The sequence below is a fragment of the Nomascus leucogenys genome, chromosome 7b (assembly GCF_006542625.1).
Source record: "Nomascus leucogenys isolate Asia chromosome 7b, Asia_NLE_v1, whole genome shotgun sequence".
In the NCBI taxonomy this organism is placed as follows: Eukaryota; Metazoa; Chordata; class Mammalia; order Primates; family Hylobatidae; genus Nomascus; species Nomascus leucogenys.
This window is the reverse complement of record NC_044387.1, coordinates 26,978,205-27,006,050: the sequence shown is the minus strand read 5'-3', so window position 1 is coordinate 27,006,050 and position 27,846 is coordinate 26,978,205. Positions and strand designations below refer to the sequence as shown.

Here is a 27,846-nt window from a genome sequence, read left to right as displayed (position 1 = left end):
AATATATAAATGTAATTTATTTATATAATGTAATTTATTATAAATTACAATAAATAAATTTATTGTAATCAGGAAATAAATAAAAGGCTCAAAGCACCAATATCCTGCAAGAGCGTACTGAGTTTAAGTTTGACTCATAGAATATCAAAGTATTTCAAGTGTGAATTCTAAATTAGCAATTTCACGACAATTTATTTTCTTTCCAGTTGTAGCGATTAAACCATATTATTCTGGGAAGGAAACACAAAATAGCAACAGACAAAATTAGAGTACCCAGACACAGAATAAGCTATGCATATATGCAAACTTGATATAGATAAGTCAGTAGGGAAAACATCAAATAATAAATGCTGGAAGCACTTGTTATTTATACAGAGAAAAAAAACAGAGCCCTGTCCTAAACAATCCACAATAATAAATTCCAGACTGAATAAGGACTTAAATGTGAAAAGCTCATATATGCTAGTGAGGAACTTCTTAAGACACAGTAATAAAATGCACAACAGAAAAACATATACATTTAACTGTATTAAAAGTTAAAATTTTTCTATTAGAAAACATATAAACCAGATAAATGAAAGCCCACAATTTAAAGTTTACTATGTTTTAATGACCAAACGGTATTATTAGAAAAAACGTAACAGAGGAAATCTGAGACCAATAACAAATAAAAGCAAGAATAATCTCACTAATAATTAGAGAAATACAAATAAAAACAAAAGTGAGATGTTATTTCATACAAGTCAAACTGACAAAACAAAATATTTGACATTACTACCAAATGTTAAAAGGTTGTTTCACAATGAACACTCTTACAGACCATGAATTAGAATGAAAATTATTGCAACCACCTCTAGCAATTCTAGTAAATCTCAAGATAACTCCAATTTTAGGTAGACATACCAAAAAAAATCTCAGATGTATATATGGAGACATGTTCAAGACTGTACTGAAACATTATCGCAAAATTAAAGAATTAGACAAAATCTAAATTTCTTTGTCAAGAGAATGGATACATTTTGGTATAGTAATACAATGGAATGTAGCAGACAATAGTTACAGTACATAAACTGGTAAAATATATTTCAAATATTAAAATAATGTTGAGCACATAATAGCTTTTGCAGGATACATACAGCATGATATCATCACTTATTAGTTTAAAAATGTGACAAATGGCACTATAAAGTAATTTCAGGTATAATCATATAAAGTATTAAAGCATGAATAGTACTGAAAAACACTAAGTTCAGGATAGTAATTACCACTGGGAAGGGACAGAAGGAAACAGGTGAGGAAAGAAGTGCACACAGAGATTCATTTATTTCTACGATATTTAATTTCTTAACAAAAATAAAACATAACAAAACCTGAAACAAATATGGCAAAAAGTTAAGAACTGACACAATTGGGTGGTAGGTACACAGGTATTAGTTTTATCTTCTATATTTTGATGTATGCTTGAAGTATATAAATTTTTCAAAATAAAGAATAAGATATATAAAGTGTTTAGCCTAATTCCTGACATAGAAAACTCTTAATAAATCTTAATAAATCTTGGCTCATTATCTTTTGTTTTTTTTTCCTAAACATGAGAAAAAAAAACCCCAAATCATTAGCTAACCCAATGTATATATTATAAGCATTTAACCAACATGGGAAGGATTAACTCTTGAAATGCAAAACTTTAAATGATATGTTCATATGGTTCCAGGAGACCTGCAATATGAATTAGGTAAAATGAAAAGGCAATCTTCCATAGTACATCTTGGTGAACAAAATAATAAATCCATCTAGTAGCCTACATAATTTCAGAAACTGATTTATCCTAGACTACTAAAAATAGTTTATACTTTAAAAAGAGTAAGAGGTTTTGTTTGTTTGTTTTTTGAGATGGAGTCTGGCTCTGTCACCCAGGCTGGAGTGCCATGGAACGATCTCAGCTTACTGCAACAGCCACCTCCCTGGTTCAAGTGATTCTCTTGACTCAGCCTCCCAAGTAGCTGGGATGGTTGCTACCACCATGCCTGGCTAATTTTTGTTATTTTTAGTAGAGATGGGGTTTCACCATGTTGGCCAGGCTGGCCTTAACTCCTGACCTCAAGCGATCCACCTGCCTTGGCCTCCCTAAGTGCTGGGATTACAGGCGTGAGCCAACGTGCCTGGCAAAGAAGTAATATTTTAACTTTTTTGTTTTTTAAAAAATGTTATTTCTACAGTTTGCTGGGGAACAGGTGGTGTTTGGTTACATGGGTAAGTTCTTTAGTGATGATTTGTGACATTTTGGTGCACCCAGCACCCGAGCAGTATACACGGCACCCAATTTGTCTTTCAGCCCTCACCTCCTTGCCACCCTTTCCACCTGAGTCCCCAAAGTCCACTGTGTCATCCTTACGCTTTACATCTTCATAGCTTAGCTTTCAATTATGAGTCAGAACATACAATGTTTGGTTTCCCATTCCTGAATTACTTCACTTAGAATAATAGTCTCCAATCTCATCCAGGTTGCTGCAAATGCCATTAATTCATTCCTTTTCAAGGATAAGTAGTATTCCATCACATATATAGGTATGTGTGTGTGTGTATATATATCAGTAGCAGGATTGCTGGATCAAATGGCTGTCCTACTTTTAGTTCTTTAAGGAATCTCCACACTGTTTTCCATAGTGGTTGTGCTAGTTTACATTCCTACCAGCAGTGTAGAAGTGTTCCCTGTTCACTGCATCCACGCCAACATCTACTGTTTTTTGATTTTTTGATAATGGCCATTCTTGCAGGAGTAAGGCGGTATCATGTTGTGGTTTTGTTTTGCATTTCCCTGATCATTAGTAATGTTGAGCACTTTTTCATATGTTTGTTGGCCATCTGTATATCTTCTTTTGAGAATTTGTCTATATGTATATGTTTGTTGGCCATTTGTATATCTTCTATTGAGAATTGTCTATTCAGGTCCTTGGCCTACTTTTTGATGGGATTGTTTGTTCTTTTCTTGCTGATTTGTTTGAGTTTGTTGTAGATTCTGGATATTAGTCCTTTGTCAGATGCATAGATTGTGAAGATTTTCTCCCACTCTGTGGATTGTCTGTTTACTCTGCTGACTGTTCCTTTGCAGTACAAAAGCTCTTTAGTTTAATTAGATCCCAGCTATTTATCTTTGTTTTTAATTGTATTTGCTTTTGGGTTCTTGGTCATGAAATTCTTGCCTAAGCCAATGTCTAGAAGGGTTGTTCCAATGTTATTTTCTAGTATTTTTACAGTTTCAGGTCTTAGATTTAAGTCCTTAATCCATCTTGAGTTGATTTTTGTTTAAGGTGAGAGATGAGGATCTAGTTTCATTCTCCTATATGTGGCTAGCCAATTATCCCAGCACCATTTGTTGAAAACAGTGTCCTTTCCCCACTTTGTTTTTGTTTGCTTTGTCAAAGATCAGTTGGCTGTAAAGTATTTGGGTTTATTTCTGGGTTCTCTATTCTGTTCCATTGGCCTATGTGCCTATTTTTATACCAGTGCCATGCTGTTTTGGTGACTACGGCCTTATAGTATAGTTTGAAATCAGGTAGTGTGATGCCTCCAGATTTGTTCTTTTTGCTTAGTCCTGCTTTGGCTATGCAGGCTCTCTTTTAGTTCCATATGAATTTTAGAATTGTTTTTTCTAATTCTGTGAAGAATAATGGTATTTTGATGGGAACTGCATGGAATCTGTAGATTGCTTTTGGAAGTATGGTCATTTTCACAATGTTGATTCTACCATCCATGAGTATGGGATGTGTTTCTGTTTGTGTCATCTATGATTTCTTTCAGCAGTGTTTCATAGTTTTCCTTGTACTTTGACTACTTTCTTAGGTATATTCCTAAGCATTTTATTTATTTATTTTTGCAGCTATTGTAAAAGGGGTCAAGTTCTTGATTTGATTATCTGCTTGGTTGCTGTATAGAAGAAGGGCTACTGATTTGTGCACATTAATCTTGTATCTGGAAACTTTGCTGAATTCTTTTATCAGTTCTAGAAGCTTTCTGGAGGAGTCCTTAGGGTTTTCAAGGTAAACGATCATATCATCAGCAAACAGTGACAGTCTGACTTCCTCTTTACCAATTTGGATGCCCTTTATTTCTTTCTCTTGTCTGATCGCTCTGGCTAGGACTTCCAGTATGATGTTGAAGAGGAGTGGTAAGAGTGGGCATCCTTGTCTTGTTCCAGTTCTCAGAGAGAATGCTTTCTACTTTTCCCCATTCAGTATTAGCTAGCTGTGGGTTTGTCACAGATGGCTTTTATTATGTTGAGGTATGTCCCTTGTATGCCAATTTTGTTGAGAGTTTTCATCCTAAAGGGGTGCCAGACTTTGTTGAATGCCTTTTCTGCATCTATTGAGATGATCATGTGATTCTTGTTTTTAATTCTGTTTATGTGGAGTATCACATGTATTAACTTGCGTATGTTAAACCATCCCTGCAGCCCTGCTCTAAAACCCACTTAATCATAGTGGATTATCTTCTTGCTATGTTGTCGGATACAGTTAGCTAGTATTTTGTTAAGGATTTTAGTATCTATGTTTATCAAGGACATTGATCTTCAGTTTTCTTTTTTGGATGTGTCCTTTCTTGGTTTTGATAATAGGGTGATGCTGGCTTCATAGAATGAATTAGGGAGGGTTCTTTCTTTCTCTATCTTGTGGAATAGTATCAAAAGTATTGGCACCAATTCTTCTTTGAGTGTGGTAGAATTCTGCTGTGAATCCATCTGGTCCTGGACTTTTTTTTGTTGGTAATTTTCTAATTACCATTTCAATCTCACTGCTTGTTATCAATCTGTTCAGGTAATCTAATTCTTCCTGATTTAAGCTAGGAGGGTTGTATTTTTGCAGGAATTTATCCATCTCTTCTAGATCTTCTAGTTTATGTGCATAAAGGTGTTCATAGCAGACTTAAATGATCTTTTGTATTTCAGTGGTGACAGTTGTAATATCTCGTGTTTCATTTCTTAGTGAGGTTACTGGATGTTCTCCCTTCTTTTCTTGGTTAATCTTGTTAATGGTCTATCAATTTTATTTATCCCTTCAAAGAACCAGCTTCTTGTTTTATTTATCTTTTGGGTTTTTTGTTTGTTTGCTTGCTTGTTTGTTTCAATTTCACTTAATTCTGCTCTAATCTTGGTTATTTCCTTTGTTCTGCTGGGTTTGGGTTTAGTTTGTTCTTGTTTCTCTAGTCTCTTGAGGTGTGACCTTAGAATCTCAGTTTGTGCTCTTTCAGTCTTTTTGATGTAGGTGTTTAGAGCTATGAACTTTCCCCTCTTAGCACTGCTTTTGCTGTATCCCAGAGGTTTGGTAGGTTGTGTCATTATTGTCATTCAGTTAGAAAAATTTTTAAATTTCTATCTTGATTTTGTTTTTGACCCAATGCTCACTCAAGAACAGGCTTACTTAATTTCCCTGTATTTGCATGGTTTTGAAGGTTCTTTTTGGAGTCGATTTCCAGTTTTATGCCACTGTGGTCTGAGAGAGTGCTTGACATAATTTCAATTTTCTTCAATTTATTGAGGCTCATTTTATAGTCTATCGTATGGTCCATCTTGGAGAAAGTTCTATGCACTGTTGAACAGAATGTGTGTTCTGTGGTTGTTGGATGGAATGTTCTGTATATATCTGTTAAGTCCATTTGTTCCAAGGTATAGTTTAAATCCCTTGTTTCTTTGTTGACTTTCAGTCTTGATGACCTGCCTAGGGCTGTCAGTGGAGTATTGAAGTCCCCTACTACTAATGTGTTGCTGTCTATCTCACTTTTTAGGTCAATTGGTAATTGTTATATAAATTCAGAAGCTCCAGTGTTAGGTGCATTTATGTTTAGGATTGTGATATCTTCCTGTTGGATAAGGCCTTTTACCCATCATATAATGTCCCTCTTTGTCTCTTTTAACTGCTGTTGCTTTAAAGGTTTTTTGTTTGTTTGTTTGTTTTTTGTCTGATATAAGAATGACTACTCCTGCTCGCTTTTGGTGTCCATTTGCATGAAATTATTTTTCCACCCCTTCACTTTAAGTTTATGTGAGTCCTTATGTTTTAGGTGAGCCTCCTGAAGGCAGCAGATAGTTGGTTGGTGAGTTGTTATCCGTTCTGCAGTTTTGTATATTTTAAGTGGAGCATTTAGGCCATTTACATTCAATGTTAGTATTGAAATGTGAGGTACTGTTGCATTCGTCGTGCTCTCTGTTGCCAGTGTACTTTGATTTTTTTGTTTTTGCTTTTTTAGCTTATATTTTTGTTTTATAGGTCCTGTGTGATTTATGCTTTAAAGAGGTTCTGTTTTGATGTGCTTCCAAGTTTTGGTTCTAAGATTTGGAGCTCCTTTTAGCAGTTCTTGTAGTGGTGGCTTGGTAATGGTGAATTTGCTCAGCATTTGTTTGCCTGAAAATGACTGTATCTTTCCTTGATATGATGCTTAGTTTAGCTAGATATAAAATCTTGGCTGATAATTGTTTTGTCTGAAGAGGCTGAAGATAGTGCCCCAATCCCTTCCAGTTTGTCTACTGATAAATCTGCTGTTAATATAATAGCTTTTCCTTTATAGGTTACCTGGTGATTTTGTCTCACAGGTCTTAAGATTTTTTGCTTCATCTTAACTTTGGATAACCTGATGACAATGTACCTAGGCAAAGATGTTTTTGCGATAAATTTCCCAGATGTTCTTTGTGCTTCTTGTATTTGGATGTCTAGGACTCTAGCAAGGCCAAGGAAGTTTTCCTCAATTATTCCCCCAAATATTTCCAAGCTTTTAGAATTCTCTTCTTCCTCAGGAACACCAATTATTCTTAAGTTTAGTTGTTTAACATAATTCCAGACTTCTTGGAGGCTTTGTTCATATTTTCTTATTTTTTTGTCTTTATTGGATTGGGTTAATTCCAAGACATTGTCTTCGAGCTCTGAATTTCTCTCTTCTACTTGTTCAATTCTATTGCTGAGGTTTTCCAGAGCATTTTGCATTTCTAAAAGTGTGTCCAAAGTCTCCTGAATTTTTTATTGCTTTTTTCTTCAAGCTATCTATTTCCTTGAATATTTCTCCCTTCACTTCTTGTCTCCTTTTTTGGATTTCCTTGCATGGGGCTTCGCCTTTTCTCGTCCCTCCCTGATTAGCTTAATAACTAACCTCCTGAATTCTTATTCAGGTAAATCAGGGATTTATTCTTGGTTTGGAGCCATTGCTGGTGAACTAGTGTGATTCTCAGGGGGTGTTGAAGAGCCTTGTTTTGTCATATTATCAGGGTTGGTGTTCTGGTTCCTTCTCATTTAGGTAGGCTCTATCAGAGGAAAGGTCTAGGGCTGAAAACTGTTGTTCAGATTCTTTTGTCTCTTGGGGTGTTCCCTTGATGTAACACTCTGCCCCTTTTCCTATGGATGTGGTTTCCTGAGAGTCTAGCTGTAGTGATTGCTATCTCTCTTCTGGATTTAGCCACCCAGCAAGTCTACTAGGCTCTGGGCTTGTACTGGGGGTTGTCTGTACAAAGTCCTGTGATGTGAACCATCTGTGGGTCTCTCAGCCCTGCAGTCTGCTTCCTTCAGAGGGTCTATGGGTCCTCTTGGATTTCCTGACTTATTCCTGTAGTCGTTCTGGAGCAAAAATTCACAATGTGAGCCTCTGCATGCTACTCTGTCCATTGTATTTAACTTTCAATTGTTCAAAAGTTACTTACAAAAGCTACCTGGGATGACTAAACAGTTCAAACTTTTAAAATATTACTTCTCAAGTTTCTTAGGAATAGTTATAAAATCAAAATCTTATAAATTCTTATGACTGAAGGTAGGAGATGAATAACATTTTATAAAACAGTAATTTATGGGCTAATTGATCTACCCATCATTTATATGAGTTTCCTGATTGTTACTCCTATCACATTTCACTCCATTTTAATTTACCTTATAGATCACACTATGCCTGCCTTATTCACTATCATATTCCCAGAGTCTGACACAATGTCTCACTACTTATAGGCGCACAACAAATTAGTTATAGACCAATGAATAAATGAATTTCTTTCAGATTATTCAGAAAGTCATTTTTTAAAAAAAATTTAGCAGTCTACCAATGCTTATTCAATTAAATCCAGACTCCTCAACATAATCATTCACAGCTCTCTATAACTTACTCAACCTAATGTTTTTCATATTCTCTCCTATATGCCAAATACATTATATAAACTGAAATATATTTTATTCCCTAAATACAACTCTCATTTTCTCATCTCCTTTGGCTTCTTATGCCAGTGGGTCCATCTGAAACACTCCCAACAACCTCTAGTTTTGCCTTCATCAAGTTAGTTTGAAATTTCATCTACTCTTCAGTGTCCATAAGATATGCTACATTTTCAAGAAACTTTTCCTGATCTCTCCAACTATATTTCTTTTGTCACCCTTAATACACACATTTGTTTTTAATGTTCTTAAGATACCAATAATATGTCACTTACCTTGTTATTTGATATTTGTCTCATTCCATATTTTTATTAGTCTTTAAGTTCCTATAATATGGTCATTTTAACTTCATATCACTAAAGCACTTGGCACAATTCTTTCCATAAAGGTAGTGATAGAAAATATTAGTTAAGCTGAATTATGTGAAAACACTGTTCAAAAACTATTTTCTAATAACAATTGCTAAGAAAATACGAACCTAAGAATAAATGACCCAATAATCCAAAGTAATTATAGAAGTTGTAAGATGAAAATAAGCATATGTCAAAACAGAGATAAAAAAATCTTTGAAAGAATAAAAATGTTGATTTAGCAATCCCTTTCCATTTGCTAGTGAAACTTTTAGAAGAAAAAACTACATTACTTAATAACTCAAGCAGTAATAGAAAAAATCATGCTGAGAGAATAAGACTGAAATTGCCTAAAAAAATTTACAAATGTTCTTTTTATTTTCTCTAAAGCAAAATTTAAACAAGCTATACTAAATAAAGGAATAATTTAAAGAATTGTGTATTTCTTGAATCTTAAATAACTGATATTGTGTAATTAATTTCTATTTATCTTTTTAAAAATTAGAGACAGGGTCTTGTTCTATCACCCAAACTGGAGTGCAATGGTGTAGGCATAGCTCACTGCAGCCTCAAATTTCTGGACTCAAGAGATCCTCCCACCTCTGCTTCCTGGGTAACCTGAACTATAGGAATGCACCATCATGCCCTGCTAATTTTTTAACTTTTTGTAGAGATGGGGTCTTGCTATGTTCCTCAGGCTGGTCTCAAACCCCTGGCCTCCATGATCCTCCTGCCACAGCCTCCCAAAATGCTGAGTTCACAGGCATCAGCCACCACACTGGGTCTCTAATTATCTTTGCTCTCCAGATGACTCCCTGAAATAATGCTGATGGTGTATCACAGAAAAAAATGTCAATAATATTGGATTGTGGTTATGTAAGCAAATTCTCTGGATACTTTTCATTCTCTAACAAAATTATACACTCTGTAAGTACTCTAATTACAATTTTGAATGTTTACTTTTGGCTCTCACTCTAATCAATATTGGCTACCAAATATGTAAATTGCATCTTTTCCTCTATCCTTTGGAAGGAAATAAAGTACAGGTTGGGTAGCATTTTGGGAAGATGTTCCTGTACATTTTAAAGGACTGCAGGAAATTTCTTAATCCTTTCGTTTATATCATGAGGAGGTTAACTTTCATCATTTATCAGTAAAGGTTGACAACAGCATAAGTAACTGATAAACTTACAGTCAACTCCCTGTAATGTGTTAAATCATCAATCTCCTAGCATCATGGGAAGATGCAAAATCATCCCTTCAAGGTTTTACGTGGGTAACTCATCAATAGAGAGTCCAGAATTACAATGGCCAATGCAAAAGCTTCAAGCATATGTAACTATTTAAATCTAAATTTTATTCATTTTATATGAAAATTAAATAAAACATTCATTTCTTCAGTTGTATTAGCCTAATTTCAAGTGGTCAAAAGCTCCATGTAACTAGTGGCTACAACACTGGACAGTGCAGAATTATATAACATTTCTATCATCAGATAAAGATCTACTGGACAGTGCTGGTCTAGAAAGCTAATAATTTGATTCAACTCAAACAGTACAGGTGAATTGTTATATTTTATCTGTTGAATCTTATACTTGTTAACTCATGAGCAATAGGAGTAGCCTTGCCATTCCTTTAATATAATTTTCAAATAACTATTTTTTGATGACAGTTGGCACAAACTCCTATGCATTGCACAAGACATGTCAAATTCTTCCCTGCCTCAAGGCCCCTTCTTGGTCCATTCTTTGGCTCAATCTTCATTTTCTGTCCCAGCTGGAATGTTACTACCTTAGAAAGGTCTTCTATGACCTTTCTATCAAAAATAGGTCTCTACTACCACCACCTCCACAACAACATACTATTAATCTCTATCTCGGCACCCTGCTTCTTTCATAGGATACTGAAATTTTAATTATTTCATTCATTCCTTCACATCTCTTTCATTCATTCATGTATCTTCTACAGAAGGAGGATAGGAGGATCCTTTGTCTATGTTATTCATAGTCCTGTCCCCAGAGCTTAAGTAGCATAGGCATGAATTCAAAATTCGCTGAATGAGTATACTAATGTTTGTTGAATAAGTGAATATATTTAGACTATGATGTCTTTCCCCTCCATAGCCACTCATACCTCTTTGGCACTATGCTTTTATATGTATTCCTCCCTTTTTATTCTAGCTTATGTATCTCCTTTTTCCCCCTAGCAGACTATCTCAATATTTATTTGTTTTAATTTTGGGTACAAAGGGTAATGAGTAGAAAAAGAATTCCCAAGCTAGAAGAAGAAAATATTTTTAGGCGAGCTTTCAGAGAAAACAAATTTATTTTTAGTATTCCATCCTGTACCCTCAGCAAGTACCAAGAGACCAAAGCACTAACCTTAGCCCCTTCAGTAGACACATATACCAGTGTGGCATAGATAACAAAGAGGATTCAATTAGCCTGGGTATGAAAAAAAAAAAAGCACGTATTCAAGAAAAAAAGTGGAATAAAGGACTGGGAAAAAAGGGAAATTTTCCACTAAGCTTCTTAAGCAAAATCTTTTCCTAATCTTGAATATTTGTCACCTAGTGCTGACTACTGTACTTCAGAGAGCAATGTCACTTGAAATACTTTTTACTTATACAGAAAACACAAAATAATCAAAGACAACTGAATTTCACAATTCTGAAAAAAATCAAGAAACCAGCTATTTAAAATATCTTTTAAAAGTTACATACAAATGTAATGAAGAGAACAGATGATTGAATTATGAAAGTACAATGAACCAAATATTTAATATATTAAATATATAAGCTATCCAACACATTGGAAGACTTCAAATTTCAGCCGATGTCCACAAAATCTACATAAAGTATAGTTAGCTATCATAAAGGTAACATAGTCCCCTAAGAACAATAAGCTTCAAAATGGTTACCTTAAGGCAATTCAGAAAACTTACTTTGATCCAAAGCAAGCCAAAATGATCATTATGTAATAACTGCACTAAAGAATTTTCACCATTACACCTAACAAAGTTTATGTAGAAAATCAAGTTTGAAGTTCCAGCTTAAAATACAAGAAATAAATATCAAACTCCTGTTGCTTTGTTTTTCCAATATCATAAAAAGACTTAATAAAGTATGTTCATTTAACACAACTCCTGGCAATTTTATGGCACCCAACGTAAGGACTTTAGGACTTTATCTTGAAAAATAAAACTAAAAAGTAAGAACTACTTGTATTTCCCAAGCTGACCATGACTTTTCACATCTCCACGACTTTCACTATATTTGAAACATAGAGTTGAAATCATATTGGAAGATAAATGGGTAGCAGGGAAGGAAAAAGAGGAAGAACATAGTTGTTTCATTTACTCAACAAATATTTATCAAATGCCTACTGACCAGAACTGTTCTAGGCATCTGGGAAACATGGCTAAACAGAAAGGGGAAACACAAATTTATAAAGGATTTCTGTTGCTAGTAGCAACAACTAAGTTACAGTGATAAGATATATGAGCTAGCACTCCTGGATCCCACATACCCATTGATAATGGTTTCCTCCTACTTCTTCCTTTACTACAAAACACACGACAAGAAACTAAAAAAAGAAAAAAATTCTCTTGAACATTTTTCCAGAAACCGAAGTAATATATCTGAGGTAAAGAACCCTCTGGGGATGCACTACATATGGCCAAGGATATGGGCATTATTGCTAGAAAGCAGATTAATCTCCTTCTCATGCTGTCATATCACCTCCTCTCTTACCACTGCAAAACATGCAGTGAAAAGCAAGGTCCATGGGGATGGGAGTCTGGAAACAGCAACATGTTCTGAAGATATGTAGGATGGCAGAGGACTCTTAGGCAGTAACAGTATGTTACCACTAAAGAGATAGGAATCAAGATTTGGTTGCAAGACAACAAGAATAGCACACATAAGAGAAGAATGGTTAGCTTCAGAAAAGTAAAGCAGTTATAATTCTTTCAAAGAGGACACTCTTGTAAAGGAAGATTTGTCCCTACTAGGTCTGCTACTCTTGAGCTTTAATTAGTATAATCACAATGCATAATGCAGGTGCATCTGAAAGGCTAGAGTCACCATTATGCTATCTGTTAAAAACATCTTTCATAATCGAGTCAACCATAGCTTTCCACATATATGATGCATTACCATGCCCAGAGTCATCTGGGGCTTTAAAATAAAAATTTTTTTTTACTCTTTTGTTCAGGCCTATTCCACAAGACACTAAACAGAAGCAAAAATCTTAAGATTCTGAGCAAAACTTACAAGCTGTTGGAATATGAAAGATTTTCTATCACTTAAATTATTACAGTTATTAAGTATGCATAAAAATTATATAATAAAAATAATATCATGGTTATAACAGTAAATAGTGAATGGATAGCTTCAAGACTCTGTGGACTCTGAATCTGGGCTTTGGAAATAAAAGCATAGAGCAGTCAGCTAAATATTAAATATACATTAAAAAATATCTATAAGAATAAATACTCAAGCCAACCAAATAAACTATTCCTTTTTAATACTAAAAACAAGCTCTTCACTTTTAATACCTTGAAAATAATTTTAGTTCTGCATTAGTCCATTCTTGCACTGCTATAAGGAAATACATAAGACTGGGTGATTTATAAAGAAAAGAGGTTTAATTGGCTAATTGTTCCACAGGCTGTACAGGACGCCTGGCTGAGGAGGCGTCAGGAAACTTTCAGAACGCAGAAGGTGAAGGGAAAGCAGGCACATCTTACGTGACTGGAGCAGGAGGAAGAGAGAAAATGGGGAGGTACTACCCCTTTATAAACAAGCAGATTTCATGAGAACTCACTATCAGGGGAACAGCAAGGAGAAAATTCGCCCCCATGATACAGTCACCTCCCACCAGGGCTCTCCTCCAACACTGGTGATTACCATTCGACATGAGATTTAGGCGGGGACACAAATCCAAAGCATATCACTCCACCCTCAGCCCTTCTCAAATCTCATATCCTCACAGTGGAAAATACAATCATCCCTCCTTAACAGTCCCCCAAGTCTTAACTCATTTCAGCATTAACTCAAAAGTCCACAGTCCAAAGTCTCATCTGAGACAAGGCAAGACCCTTCTGCCTATGACCCTGTGAAATAAAAAACAAGTTAGTTACTTCCAAGATACAATGAAGGTATAGACTTGGGTAAATACTCCCTTTCCAAAAGGGAGACATTGATCAAAAGACAGGGTCTACAGGCCCCGAGGCATGTCCAAAACCCAGAAGGGCAGTCATTAAATCTTAGGGGCCCAAAATAAACTCCTCTGACTCCATGTCTCACATCTAGGCAACACGGATGCAAGGGGTGGGCTCCCACAGCCTTGGGCAACTCCGCCCCTGTTGCTCTGCAGGGTACATTCCCTGCAGCTGCTTTCACAGTCTGGCATTGAGTGCCTGAGGCTTTTCCAGGCACATAGTGCAAGCTGTTGGTGGACCTACCATTCTTTGGTCTGGAGGATGGTAGCTCCTTTCTCACAGCCCCACTAGGCAGTGTCCAGTGTGGATTCTGTGTAGGGGCTCCAACCCTACATTTCCTCTCTGCACTGCCCTAGCAGAGGTTCTCCATGAGGGCTGCACCCCTGCAGCAGGCTTCTGTGTGGACATCCAGGCATTTCCATACATCCTCTGAAATCCAGGCAGAAGCTCCCAGGCCTCAACTCTTGCCCTCTGCGCACCTGCGGGCTTAATACCATGTAGAAGCTGTCAAGATTTACGGGTTCCACTCTCTGGAGCAGTTGACTGAGATGTTATCTGGGGCCCTTTTAGCCACAGCTGGAGCTGAAGCAGCTGGGACCAGGGAGCAATGTCCTGAGGATGTGCAGGGCAGTGGGGTCCTGGGACTGCCCCCACAAAACCATTCTTCCCTCCTATGTCTCCAGGCCTGTGATGGTAGGGGCTGTGGTGAACATCCCCAAAATGCCTTCGAGGCATCTTCTTTATTGTCTTGGGCATTCAGCTCCTCTTTACTTATGCAAATTCCTGCAGCCAGCTTCAATTTCTCCCTAGAAAATGGGTTTTTCTTTTCTATCACATGGTCAGGCTGTAAACTTTCCAAACTATTATGCTCTACTTCCCTTCTAAATGTAAGTTCCAGTTTCAGACCATCTCTTTGCAAACACATATGAACTTACACTGTTAGGAGCAGCCAGGCTACATCTTGAGTGCTTTGTTGCTTGGAAAGTTTCCTGCCAAATACCCTAAATCATCTCTCTCAAGTTCAAAGTTCCACAGATCCCTAGAGCAGGGGCACAAAGCTGCCAGTCTCTTTCTACAACATGGCAAGAGTGACCTTTACCCTAGTTCCCAGTAAGTTCCTCTTCTCCATCTGAGACCTCCTCAGCCTATACTTCACTATCTGTATCACTATGAGCATTTTGGTCACAACCATTCAACAAGTCTCTTGGCAGTTCCAAACTTTCCTTCATCTTCCTGTCTTCTTCTGAGTTCTCTAAACTGTTCCAACCTCTGCCCATTATGCAGTTCCAAAGTCGCTTCCACATTTTCAAGTGTCTTTATACCAATGCCCATTCACTGGTACAAATTTTCTATATCAGTCCATTCTCACAATCCTATAAAGAAACATCTGAGACTGGATAATTTATAAAGAAAAAAGGTTTAGTTGGCTCATGGTTCTGCAGGCTGTGGGAAAGAGAGTTTCTGGGGTGCCAGATGAGTTGGTCTCCCCTGTGTGAGACACCCATGGGGAGCCATGGGCGGCCTCTGAGGAGAAAAGTCTCCTTATTGCCTTTAGATGTTTATGCCCCAAGAGCATAACAGCTCAGCGGCATTCCACAGGTTGCCCAGGGAGATAACACTCCCTTGAAGCAGTGGAGTATAATCAAACATCTTGGCTCCTCCTGAAACCCACTCCTACCCATCTCAGTCCCAATAAGTTAAAGATCTTAAGTAGTTTAGACACACGTCTTTGCTCAAGGAAATTCACAGAAACCGCCACCGCTACACTTCTTACTGAATGACTCACGAGTTCTCCCTCATGAGCCTTTTCCTCATCCCTTCCTACCCCTCCCATCTGCCCTAAGAACAAAGAGCTTGTAAACTAATAAATTAGGTAGAGTCAAAGAGCTCTGGGCCATGAGCAAGCCTCTAATGCTCTGGTCCCCTGGACCCACCTTTTAAATGCTTATTCTGTCTCTTTCTAACTCCTTTGTCTCCGCTGGACTAGGGGTACCTGTCGGGTGGTGTGGGGCTGGTTTCCCCAACACAGGCTGTACAGGAAGCATGGCTGGGGAAGCCTCAGGAAATGTTCAATCATGGTGGAAGATGAAGGGGAGGCAGGAATGTCTTACATGGCCAGAGCAGGAGGAAGAGAGAGAATGGGGAGGTGCTACACACGTTAAACCACCAGATCTCATGAGAACTCACTCACTATCACGAGAAGGGCAAGGGGGAAATTTGCACCCATGATCCAATCACCTTCAACCAGGACCCCTCCTCCAACACTGGAGATTACAATTCCACATGAGATTTGGGCGGGGACACAGATCCAAACCAGATTAAGTTCTAATTATAAAATGCATTTATGTAAAAGCAAAACACTGTTATTTGCTTCTATAGAGAGTCACCACTAATCTACGAGCCATTACCTTCCTTTTAATGTTCTGTAATGCAACGTCCACCAATAATTATACCTTTCTGGCTAAATAATTTTTTAAACACAATATTTAAATAAGAAGATATGACAACCAAGGAAAATAGATATTTTTTAAAAACCATATATTATTTACAATTTGCATTAGTTTATGCTTCTGTCATAATTTATGAGAATGCAGAGAATTAGAACACAGAACTAGAGGTATTTTGAGAAACAATTTTAGGATGTTTCAAAACTCGAATGAATTCTCATTTTAGAACTCAGACATTTTATATATCATATATAATATATAAGCTCCAACTCTGGTTGGGGGGAAAAGGGCAATTTCTATTGTTGAAAGATTTACTTTCATTAAGCAAAAACAAGCTTTCCCATTACAGGAATCAAAGTTGTAAGCCAAGTTTCAAAGTGCTGTAGGCAACTTCACATGAGAATATTCCCAAGTAGAATTTATAATTTACATACCTGTACAGATGAATATTTGGAAAAATTTTCCATTTGATACCGCCTAAAATCTTCATTTAGTCTTCGATCTGAAACAAGGGGGAAAACAGATTTCAGTTCATTGAGTAATGGTCAATTCTTTAAAACTAGAAATACAGTAATTATTTGATGTATCCAGTGCAAAACGGCTAGTCTTCATTGCTTCTCAAGATAAGATGAATCATCAATTTCATTACACCATTTTAAAACTTGAAAATTGGCCCTTTTATATATCTAAGCCAATTAATTACTGCCAAAGTGAAAAAATAACATCTGCAAAGAACTACCATTTCTGATTTCATAAACATGAAATCTCAGTCTCTGCTGGCTTGCTCTTCGGGTTAATGAAAGTAAAATATATTCTCCACATCTTATTACTGCTACGAAAATTGAGAAGCATTGGGAAGATAAACTATAGTCATATTTTTTAGAATTCTTAAAACCAATTGAAACTCTTCCAAGACAAACCTCCACCTTAAGGAGAAATTGCAGGATGAAGAATCCAAATTAAACAGGAGTGGGTGAGAGGCAACGGGGGAAGAAGACCCAGAATAAAGGTGAGAGGTCTTGGTAATAACAAGGCAGCCCAGGCCTGGTGGCTCATGCCTGTAATCCTAGCACTTTGGGAGGCCGAGGCGGGTGGATCACTTGAGGTCAGGAGTTCGAGACCACCCTGGCCAACATGGCGAAACCCCGTCTCTACTAAAACTACAAAATTAGCCAAGAGCAGTGGCATGCGCCTGTAATCCCAGCTACTTGAGAGGCTGAGGCAGGAGAATCACTTGTACCTGGGAGGCAGAAGTTGCAGTGAGCCAAGATCGCACCACTGCACCCCAGCCTGGGTGACAGCGTGAGACTCTGAAAAAAAAAAAAAAAGAAAAAGAAAAAAAGAAATAACAAGACCATATTTTTATTTACATCAAGAAAAGTAACACACATACAACATAGTACCCAACAAATTTGCAATCACACATTCTTTTCAAGATCACACAGAACATTTAATGTTGATTATTTACTGGTAAAAGAAAGTCTCAATAATGTTCAAAGGACTGAAACCAAAGACAGTATGTTATCTTATAATAGCATAATTAAGTTAGTATCAAGAACCAAAAAAAAAGGAAAATCTTCTATATGTTTGGAAGTTCAGAAATCACTTTTGGCCAGGCATGGTAGCTCATGCCTATAATCTCACTGCTTTGGGAGGCCAAAGCAGGAGAATCACTTGAGCCTAGGAGTTTGAGGCTACTTTGAGGCTAAGTGAGCTGTGATTGCACTACGCTCCAGCCTGGGCAACAGAGCAAGACTCTATCTCAAAAAAATAAAAATAAAAAAAAGAAGAAAGATCTCAGGAGGAATTACAAAATAAATTTTAAAGTATTTTGAAGTGAACAATAGTGAAAATGTGATACCTCAAAACTTGCTTAAAGAGAAATCTGTAGCTTTAATTGCATATACTAGAGAAAAAGTCTGAAGTTACAAATGCATTCCAAGAAGTTAGAAAAACAGCACCAAATTAAATCCAAAGAAAGCCAAGTGGAGTAAATAAAGCCCAGAAAATAAAGAAATTGAAAATAAACTCACAAAAAATGATAAAAAATATGATTATCTCAAAAGTTATTTTTAAAAAGCATCTGATGAAATTGAAGATATATTCATGATAAAGCCTTAGCAAAGTAAGACTAGAAGGGAATATTGTTATTATAATGAATGCTTACGTAAAATACACAACAAACATCATACTTATGAGTGAAAATGTTGAAAACTTTCCCTTGAATTAGGAATCACATAAGGATAAATTCTTACGACATTACTCAACACTCTATTGGAGGTCTAAGTTAACGCAGTAAAGCAAGTAAAGGACCTAAAAGGTATAAAGGCTGGAAAGGATGAAACAACTGTCATTATTCATAGTTATGAGTGCATATGTGATTAATCCAAAAAAACACAGATACCGTCTTAAAAATCAATCATGAAGATTAACAAAGTTGTTGGATACAAGGTTAATATATAAAAATTAATTATACTTCTAGATACTGGCAACATAAAGTTAGAAAACAGTAAAAGATGCTATTTATAGTACCATAAAAAAATCAATGTCCAGGAATAAATACAACAGAAGATGTTTAAGACCCCTACACAGAAAATTATGAAACGTTTCTCTGGAAAAAACTGTAAAATTCATATGAAACCAAAAAAGAGACTGAATAGCCAAAGCAATCCTAAGCGAACAGAACACACCTGGAGGCATCACGTTTCCTGACTTAGAACTACACTACAGGGCCACAGTAACCAAAACAGCATGGTACTAGTGCAAAAAACAGACACATAGGCCAATGGAACATAATAGTGAACCCAGAATTAAGGCCACATACCTACAACTATCTGATCTTCAACAAACCTGACAAAAACAAGCAATGGGGAAAGAATTCCCTACTTTAAATGGTGCTCAGATAACTGGCAAGCCATATGAAAAAAGATTGAAACTGGACTCCTTGTTTACACAATATATAAATAATAACTCAAGACGAATTACAGACTTAAATGTAAAACCCCAAACTATAAAAACCCCAGAAGACAACCTAGGCAACAGCATCTGGACATAGGAGTAGGCAAAGGTTGCATGACAAAAATGCCAAAAGCAATTGCAACAAAAGCAAAAATTGACAAATGGAAACTAATTAAAATAAGGAGCTTTGGCACAGCAAAGGAAACTATCCACAGAGTGAACAGACATGCTGCAAAGTGGGAGAAAATTTCTGCAAACTGTGCATCTGACAAAGGTCTAATATTCAGCATCTACAAGGAACTTAAACAAATTTACAAGAAAAAAAATCCCATTAAAAAGTGGGCAAAGCTCATGAACAGACACCTTTTAAAAGAAGACATATATGCGGTCAGCAAGCATATGGAAAAAAAGCTCAATATCACTGATCATTAGAGAAACATAAATCAAAACCACAGTGAGATACTATCTCACACCAGTTAGAATGGCTATTATTAAAAAGTCAAAAAATAACAGATGCTGGTGAGGTTGTGGAGAAAAAGGAACATTTATACATTTTGGTGGGACTGTAAATTAGTTCAACCATTGTGGAAGACAGTGTGGTGATTCCTCAAACACCTAAAGACAGAAATACCATTCGACCCTTTAATCCCATTACTGAGTATACACCCAATCTACCACAAAGACACATGAGAATGTATGTCCATTGCAACACTATTCACAAGAGTAAAGACATGAAATCAACCTTAATGCCCATCAATGGTGGACTGGCTAAAGAAAATGTAGTACATGTATACCATGGAATACTATGCAGCCATAAAGAAGAAAGAGATCATGTCCTTTGCAGGAACGTGGATGGAGCTGGAGGCCATTATCCTTAGCAAACTAATGCAGGAACAGAAAACCAAGTACGGCATGTTCTCAATTATAAGTGGGAGCTAAATGATGAGAACACATGGAGGGGAGCAACATACACTGTGGCCTATTGGAGGGTGAAGGGTGGGAGGAGGGAGAGGATCAGGACAAGCAACTAATGGGTATTAGGCTTAATACCTGGGTGATAATAATCTGCACAATAAATGCCCATGACACAAGTTTACCTATGTAACAAACCTGCACATGCACCCCTAAACTTAAAAGATAAATTTTAAAAAAAGAAAAACTTAAAACAAAAAATTAATCACAATACGAACCTCTTTTTTTTTCCCTGACAGAGTTTTCAATTAAGAAAAAAACTAGATCTGCGTCCTCAGTAATTAAAAAATGATAAGTAAATTATGTATTAATAATGAGGGAAACACTTTCAATCTTCATAGATTGACTATAATCTGGAGAAAATTTTACTGTAACTTAAATGCTATTATTTCCTTCATTCTACAAGTACTTATCTCACTTGTTTAATTTGCATTTCCTGGATATATGAAGATGCTAGTGTATGTATGTATACATATACACACACATACACATTCATTGTTAGTTTCAATTTGCTAATATTTTATTTTGGATTTTAGTTCCAACATGCATACGTAAAACGGTTTACAGTTTTCCTTTCTTGCAAGTATGCTTTTTGTGTAGTAGTTAAGAAAAGAGACACTGAAACTAGACTGCCTGGGTTCAAATCCCAGCTCAGTCACCTACTAGCTTTGTTAACCTTGACTTTGTGAAGGCACTTATCCAGAGGGTTCAGCTATCTATAGGTACTAAGCAGCATTCGGTATGAGAACTGTAAAGGCAAACCAACCAATCATGGCATGAGGTGTTACTGGGCATCAGCCATAGAAAAGCAGGGGCATAATCATATTAAGATTACTGACAAGAGCAGAAGGACTAATGGGCAATGGTTATAGCCTGTAAAAGACACCAGTAAAAACAAACTGGGAAGCAGTCAAGGTGGTAAAGAAAATGAAGGGCTCAAAGGATAGAGGTCTGAGGAAGTCAAAGAACAGTTATAGTAGGAGTAAGATACTTGAGTTTAAGACATCAAAAAGTAGGGCAACCACTTTTCTGCCTGACACACACGAAAAAGCAAGCAAAAAAATCATCAATACCTTATAATACACTAGACATCAGACAATGATAATCAGAGACGAGAAACAAATGAGGTAAGCCCTATGATTGCCCCACCTTAATGACTTAAGAGACTTTCCAGGGCCATGACATGAGGGTTGGAAATGCAAGTGGAGACCACTGGACTCTTATTAAGAGGTGGAGCTGAGAAGTAGTGGAGATTAAGTGAACTAGAATTGGCAGGACAAAGGATAGAAGACTGCACAGAGAAAGAACCCTAGGGAACGTGAGACCTGCAGAGGTTCTTCTCGAGTACAATACAGAGTACTGAATAGCTCTTTATTTATTAAAGAAATTGAGTTTGTATTTAAAACCTTTCCACAAAGAAAACTTCAGGCCCAGTTGGCTTCACTGGTGAATTCTATCAAATATTCAAGGAAGAAATAATATCATTTTATAGATACTCTTACAGAAAGTTGAAGAGTACAAAATATTTTCCAAGTAATTCTATGAGGCTGGCATTACCTGATACTAAAACCAGACAAAAATATTGGGAAGGAAAAAAAAAGGCACTTTAAGAGGCTGAGGTGGGAGGACTGCCTAAAGCCAGGAGTTCAAGAGCAGCCTGGGTGACAAAGGGAGACCCGGCTTCTACAAAAAATAAAAAATAAAAATATTAGCCAGGAGCAGTGGCACATGCCTGTAGTCCTAGCTACTCAGGAGGCTGAGGCAGGTGGAGGGCTTCTGCCTAGGAGTTCAAGGTTGTAGTGAGCTACAAGTGTGCCATTAACTCCATCCTGGGTGACAGTGAGACCCTTGAGCAAATTTAAAAAAAAAAAAAGGAAGAAAAAAAAGAAAAGCAAAAAACCTTCATAGGTTGGGCACGATAGCTCATGCCTATAATCCTAGCACTTTGGGAGGCAAGAGGATCACTTGAGTCCAGGAATCAAGACCAGCCTGGGAAACATAGGGAGACCCTATCTCTACAAAAAGAAAAAAAAATTAGCCAGATATGGTGGCACGTGCCTGTAGTCCCAGCTACTTAGGAGGCTGAGGCAGAAGGATCGCTTGAGCCCAGGAGGTTAAGGCTGCAAAGAGCTGTGATTGTGCCACTGCACTCCAGCCTGGGCAACAGAGGAAGATCCTGTCCCAAAAAGAAAAAAAAAAGCTTCTGAACACACTAAAATTTTAAACAAACATTTATAAAATAAATTCAACAATATAGAAAAAGGATTATACATCATGAGCAAGTGGAATTTATCCCAGAAAGCCAAGGTGGTTTTAACATTTGAAATTAATCAATGTAATTTACTCTATTAACAAACAAAAAATGAAAAATATCTGATAATCTCAATGGATGCAGAACAGCATTTTTAAAAATCCAGCATCTATTTTGATAAAAACTCTCAGCAAATTAATAGAAAGGAACATTCTCAACATAAGAACATCTATGAAAAACCTACAACTAGTATCATACCTAATTCTGAAAGACGAATGCCTTCCCCATAAGATCAGGAACAGGATATGGATGTGTATTCCCACCACTTCTGTTCAATACTGTACCAGAGATTCTAGCTGCTGCAATAAGGCAAGAAAAAGAAATGAAAGGCATCCAAATTGAAAAGAAAGAAATAAAACTGTTTTTATTTTCAGATTACAAGATTATCTACATAAAACTACTGATAGACTCTACAAAACTACTAGAGCTAATGAATGAGTTTGGCAAAGCTGCAGAGCAGAATATTAAAGAATGTTATTTCTCACCACACATCTACAGCCATCTGATCTTTGACAAACCTGACACAAACAAGCAATGGGGAAAATATTCCCTATTTAATAAATGGTGTTGGGAAAACTGGCTAGCCATATGCAGAAAACTGAAACTGGACCCTTTCCTTACACCTTATACAAAAATCAACTCAAGATGGATTAAACGCTTAAATGTAAGTCCTAAAACTATACTAGAAGAAAACCTACGCAATACCATTCAGGACACAGGCATGGGCAAAGACTTAATGTCTAAAACACCAAAAGCAATGGCAAAAAAAGCCAAAACTGACAAATAGGATCTAATTAAACTGAAGAGCTTCTACAGAGCAAAAGAAACTATCATCAGAATGAACAGACAACCTACAGAATGGAAGAAAATTTTTGCAATCTATCCATCTGACAAAGGTCAGATCCTATCCACAATCTACAAAGAACTTAAACAAATTTACAAGAGAAAAGCAAACAATCCCATCAAAAAGTGGGCAAAGGATATAAACAGACACTTCTCAAAAGAAGATATTTATGCAGCCAACAAACATATGAAAAAATGCTCATCATCACTGGTTATTAGAGAAATGCAAATCAAAACCACAATGAGATACCATCTCATACCAGTTAGAATGGCAATCATCAAAAAGTCAGGAAACAACAGATGCTGGAGAGGATGTGGAGAAATAGGAATGCTTTTACACTGTTGGTGGGAGTGCAAATTAGTTCAACCATTGTGGAAGACAGTGTGGCGATTCCTCAAGGATCTAGAACCAGAAATACCATTTGACCCAGCAATCCCATTACTGGGTATATACCCAAAGAATCAGAAATTATTCTACTATAAAGACACATGCACATGATGTTTAATGCGGCACTATTCACAACAGCAAAGACTTGGAACAAACCCAAATGTCCATCAATGACAGACTGGATAAAGAAAATGTGGCACATATACACCATGCACTATTATGCAGCCACAGAAAAGGATAAGTTCATGTCCTTTGCTGGGACATGGATGAAGCTGGAAACCATCATTCTCAGCAAACTATCACAAGAACAGAAAACCAAACACCGCATGTTCTCACTCATAAGTGGGAGCTGAACAAGGAGAACACGTGGACACAGGGAGGGAAACATCACACACTGTGGCCTGTTGGGGAGTGGGGGACTAAGGGAGGGATAGCATTAGGAGAAATACCTAATGTAGGTGGCGGGTTGATGGGTGCAGCAAACCACCATGGCACGTGTATACCTATGTAACAAAACTGCACGTTCTGCACACGTACCCCAGAACTTAAAGTATAATAATAAAAAAGAAATGTTATTTCTACATACTAGCAACGAAAAATCAGAAACTGAAAGTAAAAGAATAATACCATTTACAGTAGTATCAAAAATTTCAATACATAGGCATAAATCTAACAAAAGATGTGCAAAACCTAAATATTAAAAACTACAAAGTATAGCTAAGAAAATTTAAAAAGATACATCGATGGATGATGTAAAGAAGAACCAATTTTATTTTAAAACTTACTATAAGGCTGCAATAATTAAGACAGGGGGTACTGGTGTCCAGACAGATAAATAAATCAGTGGAAAAGAATAGAGTTCATTAATAGATCCATACGTATATAAACAACTGCAAAGGAGCAAAGGTAATTCAATGGAGAAAGGGTAGTTTTTCCAATTGGGCATCCAATGCAAAAAAGTGGCCTGGATCCTTACCTCATGCCTTGTATAAAATTTAACTGTATGAACCATAGATCTAAATGTGAAACCTAAAACTATAAAACTCCTAGAAGAAAACATAGAAGAAATCTTTGCAGCCTTGGGTTAGGCAATGATTTCTTTTATGACACCAAAAACACAATTCATAAAAGAACAAATTGATGAATTAAATTTCATCAAAATTAAAAATGTTTGGCTCCACCACTGTTAAGAGAATGAAAAGAAAAAAATGAGTCCATCACCAATCTGCCAGTGAGTCTCACACCCCACTCATGAATGAATTCTTAGTTCCTTAGATTGATAATACAAGTACCTCTTTGAAAAGGTTCCTAAAAACTAAATGATCTTTCCCGGACAAAGGTGGAAGAATGGTGCACAGCAAATATGCTACAAGCTTACTCTACTAGTAGCCTGGTTGAGTGTGGAGCTGCCTGTCGTTATGATATGTAAAGCTGAAATAGTAATTATCAGAGGAAATGTCATGTGGGGTTGCCAGCTGAGAAGTACCAAAACAAATGGTCTTGACCTAGGCTCCCAAATCCAAATGGAACAAAGAGACAATCAAGATCAACAGAAATCAGTGTAAAAAAGTCAGAGGCAGGTGGAAAGAAGGCAAGCCATCTATCTTTATCTGGGCTGGTATTTAGGTGGGTCACTTAATGGAATAACCCACCACCTTCAAATGGCATGCAAAATCCAGTTAAAGAAAAAAGGAGAGCGACACAGACACTCAACTCTCATTCTTATCTCTTCATGCAAATGCTACCATTCTATGCTCCGATTTCCTGAATAAAATCAGTTATTTTAAGCCTTTGAACCATTCCTTCTTCTGCTCCTTCTGCTTGAGATTTCCTTCTTGCACTCAATTTGTCTTCTGTGGAACTATTAAATACCACTCATTTTTCAAAAAATGTTACTATGCTTCAGTTGTCTTATTTGTTTTCTCCTGGTATTTGGATCTCAGTTTTATCTAAGAATTCTGGCTGGATCATTCTTATAAAATTAATAGTTTCTGACTGCCTCAAGTACTATCCTGACTCTAGCCAAACTCCTCATCAACCAATTCCCGTCCCACACCACTCTTATGGTGGCCAGTTAGCTGTTCCTATGGGGAGGGGATATTCCCACTGCAAACCTAAGAAATAATGCTAATGTTATTGTGTCATTATAGTGTCATTAATTATTTTAGATAACATATACCACGCACTTAATATGTGCCAGACACTATGCTCAATGCTTTTTCATCATCTCATTTAAGTCTCACAACTTCAAGAGGATTCTTGTGTTCTTATACTCATATAAATGAGAAAACTGAGGTGCAGAAAAGCTAGGAAACTTGCTCGAGGTCACAGACCTGGAAAGAGGTAGGCTGTGAGCCCAGACAGACTAAATCCAGAGGCTGACTGAGTTCTTAACCACTGGTCTATAATGCTACCAAAATGGAACTTACTACCTTTTTCCTAACTTCCCCGTTGCTCAAGCAAAAACTAAGTTGCCCTCTACCTCTTTCTCTCAAATCCCCTGATCTCCAGTCTCCCTGTGCCCAACTTAGTTTACTTCTTACCTGAATGATGACAGTAGACAACTAACTGCACTCTGCTATAATGCATATTCCCCATAAAAATCAGACCGGGCCTTCTAAATTACAATTTGATCATGCCACTCTCAATTGAATTCCTATAACCCATGCAATGGTCCAAACTCCTTAGCACAGAGAAGACAGGGCCCTTCACTATCCAGCCCCTTTCTACGCCTTCGACTGCACTAGCCATTTCCCTATATAAATATTCCAATTCAATTTACATCAATATTACATTCAAACCAGCCTTACTGCAAGTCTTTAACAAAGCATATTCCTAATCCCCTCAGTGTCACAAATATTGTTCTATTTGGGACGCCTAGAGTTTTTCATATAGTAAATTCATATTGGTACTGCACGTTTCAGCCCAATAGCACCTTCCTTGAACATATTTTAATAATAATCGTGTAATAGTTAATATTTGTTTAACACAATGTATCAGATACTATTCTAAATCCTTTACATATTTTAATATTCATTTAATCATTCCAACAACCGTATGGGACTGTGGCAAAAGAGCCAGCAGTTGCTGCCACTTCAATATATTTTGGAATACATTTCCCTCTCCAAATTAAATTCTTGGAGGTAAAAACTGTCCTGTTTATCTTTGCAGCAGCTATTCTTCTACAGTGTCTGGTACATAATAGAAACAGGAGTACAATAAACATCTTTTGAATAAATGGCCAGAGAGCTGTGCCCCTAGATTTTAAATGCACACTTGGAAACTCCTGCTGGCCATTAGCCTTCTAATCTTCAGAGCACGAGAGGAGCATAACAAACATGTTTAGCGTCTAGTAGAATTCTGTGTAAGCTACAAGTACTACCACACGGTTCTGCTTAAATATACACACATCCTCATGTATACCATCAAGCTTTTTTTTTCCTGCAACTAACTTCTTTAACTCTTTACCAATTTACATGTACCCAACCAGCATTCAAAAGATTTGTCGGTCAACGACGACGATATTAAACATTGTATATGAATATGAAGTCTCAAAAAAACACGGAGCTTACTTTGCTCTCTCAGAAAGTCGATTTCTGTAGCCATTTCGATACAATTTTAGTTTGGAGCTTTCACCACCTTTACCTTCCTCTGAAAGAGAGCTTGCTGTGCGGGAAAACAAAACTAAGCCAACGCTCGGTTGGTTGTCAAGCGCTCCAGCGGTGCAATCTGCATCCTGCTCACGCGGCATCTACAGCCCCGCCACGCTTCCTTCCCCCGCGCCCCAGACGAGTCCCTGACCCTGGTGAGAGACTGAAGATTGCTGGGGACGCGCCAAGTGAATTCTGCTCCACGTTCAACCGAATCCCACCCTGGTGGGAAGAGGACGCGGTCGATACAGGCGTCCCGCGGGTCACTCTGGGTCTCGTCGGGCCACCTAGGAGAGTGCCGCAGGAACTGGAAGGCAGCCTGAGAGCTGCGTTCTACGCGGAGCGGCGGGGGTTGGAGAGGACGACGCCAAGACGGCTGGGAAGCCCCAGGCCAGTAGCGGAAGTCCACTCGGCCCGCCCTGCGACTTTGAAACCGGTGCCCCGGACCACTCCTTGGAGACGGTGGCGCCGCTTGCGTCATCACGCGGGCGTTGGAGCTTACGCCATCGCGCGTCCTAGAGTCC

At 37.4% G+C, this 27,846-nt stretch overlaps 1 protein-coding gene across 4 annotated transcripts in view; it reads right to left on the bottom strand.

Annotated features, from left to right (window-relative positions):
• SCLT1 (sodium channel and clathrin linker 1) overlaps window positions 1–27,800 on the bottom strand; it is a 202,696-nt gene extending 174,896 nt beyond the window's left edge. For 2 of the 4 annotated variants that reach the window (XM_030815705.1, XM_030815704.1), the window contains exons 1-2: window positions 27,245–27,800; window positions 16,635–16,702 (exon numbers count right to left, since the gene is read on the bottom strand). In XM_030815705.1, coding sequence (XP_030671565.1) covers window positions 16,635–16,702; window positions 27,245–27,278 — 102 coding nt within the window. In that variant the 5' untranslated portion in view covers window positions 27,279–27,800. The remainder of the gene's footprint in view (window positions 1–16,634; window positions 16,703–27,244) is intronic. The other 2 variants (XM_030815706.1, XM_030815707.1) reach the window with 1 other exon arrangement.
• Window positions 27,801–27,846: the final 46 nt, after the last annotated feature.